A 1,970-nucleotide genomic window follows, 5' to 3' on the forward strand; every position below is an offset into this window, starting at 1 on the left:
TCCCAGTGTCCCCCATGTCCCCCATGCCCTGATCCCAGTGTCCCCCAATGCTCTAATCCCCACATCCCCCCATGCCCTAACTCCCACAGCCCCCTGTCCCCCTGTCCCCAATACATCACCCCCATGGGACTGCTCCCACATCCCCAACACCTCCCATCCCCCCCTGTCCCCCCCATGTCCCCATGCCCCCCCCGCCACCCCCCCGGGCCCTGCCCCACCTTCTTGAGGCCGACGCAGAAGCGCCTGAAGACCTCCTTCATGTTGCCCCCCTTCTCCATGGAGATGACGCGGAGGTGGTCCTCCTCATTCACCCACACCAGGAAGGTCTTGTTGTCATTGTGCCTGCGGGGGGGGGGGGACACACCCTCAGCACCCCCCACGCCTTCGGGTGCCCCCCTCCCCCCCAAAACACACCCAGCCCCCACCCACCTCCCCGCTTTTTGGGACGCCCCCAAACCTTGGGGTCCCCTTCCAGCCCCCCAGCAGGGGACGCGGGTGGGTCTGGGGGGGGGGTGCCCCCCCCAGGCCGGGTGCCCCCCCCCGGGTGCCCACCAGATGCCGCGGGCGTCGGGCCAGTCGCGGGCCATGCCCGAGGCCAGCAGCAGGGGCGAGACGGGCTTGTCGAAGAGGAAGTGGTCGTCGATGAGCTGCTGCTGCTCCTGCTCCGTCATGGCCTTCAGCGGGTAGTAGCGCCCCTTGAACTCCCCCTCCAGGCTGTTCAGGGCTGCGGGGAGGGGTCAGGACACGCCCACGCCACGCCCGGCCACGCCCGGCCACACCCACGCCACGCCCGGCCACGCCCGGCTTTGCCCGCTCGCCCAACAGCCTCGCCCTGTGCCCACAAACCCCGCCCCAACGCCCAGAGGCCACGCCCATAGCTCGAAGGCCACGCCCCCGTGCCTGCAAACCACGCCCCCAAACAGCCCAGGTGTGGCCGCACCCGTGAGTCACACCCACAAGCCACGCCCACAAACCATAATAGCCACGCCCCTATGGCTGCAAGACACGCCCCACAGCTGTCCCTGGCATGCCCACACCCAGAGGCCACGCCCACACCCAGAGGCCACGCCCACGAGCCAACACACATGCCTGCAAACCACGCCCACAAACAGAAGCCACGCCCCGTGCCTTAAAGCCACGCCCCCACCTGACAACTACCAGCTCACGCCTGCAAACCCCGCCCACACTCCAAGACCACGCCCCCTACGTGAAAGCCACGCCCACACCCAGAGGCCACGCCCACACCTGTGCCCTGACCTCCCCCCAGCCCTCTTGCTAAGCCACGGCCCCTCCCGCCCGACCACGCCCCTCCCGCCCGACCACGCCCCCTCCCGCCCGACCACGCCCCCTCCCGCCCGACCACGCCCCCTCACCGGTGACGGACAGCTTCTCGATGGCGCGCCGCTCCCCCCGGCTGCAGTGGGGGGGCAGGGAGTAGCCCTTGATGCTGCGCCCGGTGCGCACGCGGCTGCTCAGCACGTACTTGGGGTCCAGGTCCTCGCCCCCCTGCACGCGGCACCCGTCACGCGGGGGGGCTCACCTGGGTGACCCCCCCCGATCCCCAAACCCCCCCGATCCCCAAATCCCCCCCCCCCATGTCCTCAAATCCCCCCCCATGGCCCCCCAATCCCCCCATGTCTCCAAATCCCCCCTGTCCCCCAATCCCCCCATGTCCCCAAATCCCCCCTATCCCCCAATTCCCCCATGTCCCCAAATCCCCCCCCCGTCCCCCAATCCCCCCCATGTCCCCCAAATCCCCCCCGTCCCCCAAATCCCCCCCGTCCCCCAATCCCCCCCATGTCGTCCAAATCCCCCCCATGTCCCCCAAATCCTCCCCATGTCCCCAATCCCCCCCATGGCCCCCCAATCCCATGGCCCCAAATCCCCCCCATGTCCCCCAATCCCCACTCCATGTCACCCCCCCACCCACATCCCATTGATCCTCTCCTCCCAAGCACCCCACATGCCCC

The 1,970-nt window shown here is 69.5% G+C and overlaps 1 protein-coding gene across 1 annotated transcript; it reads right to left on the reverse strand.

Moving 5' to 3' along the window:
• Positions 1-139: 139 nt before the first annotated feature.
• Positions 140-1,541, reverse strand: LOC118157315 (creatine kinase M-type-like; the record flags this gene model as incomplete). The annotated part of the gene is made up of 3 exons (XM_035311582.1): positions 1,374-1,541; positions 553-724; positions 140-342 (listed from the first exon to the last, which is right to left on the reverse strand). Coding segments are annotated over exons 2-3 (322 nt in total), but the record flags the coding sequence as incomplete, so codon positions are not given.
• Between the last annotated feature and the right edge of the window lie 429 nt (positions 1,542-1,970).

Source organism: Oxyura jamaicensis, assembly GCF_011077185.1.
Source record: "Oxyura jamaicensis isolate SHBP4307 breed ruddy duck chromosome 5 unlocalized genomic scaffold, BPBGC_Ojam_1.0 oxy5_random_OJ71120, whole genome shotgun sequence".
NCBI classification, from domain to species: Eukaryota; Metazoa; Chordata; class Aves; order Anseriformes; family Anatidae; genus Oxyura; species Oxyura jamaicensis.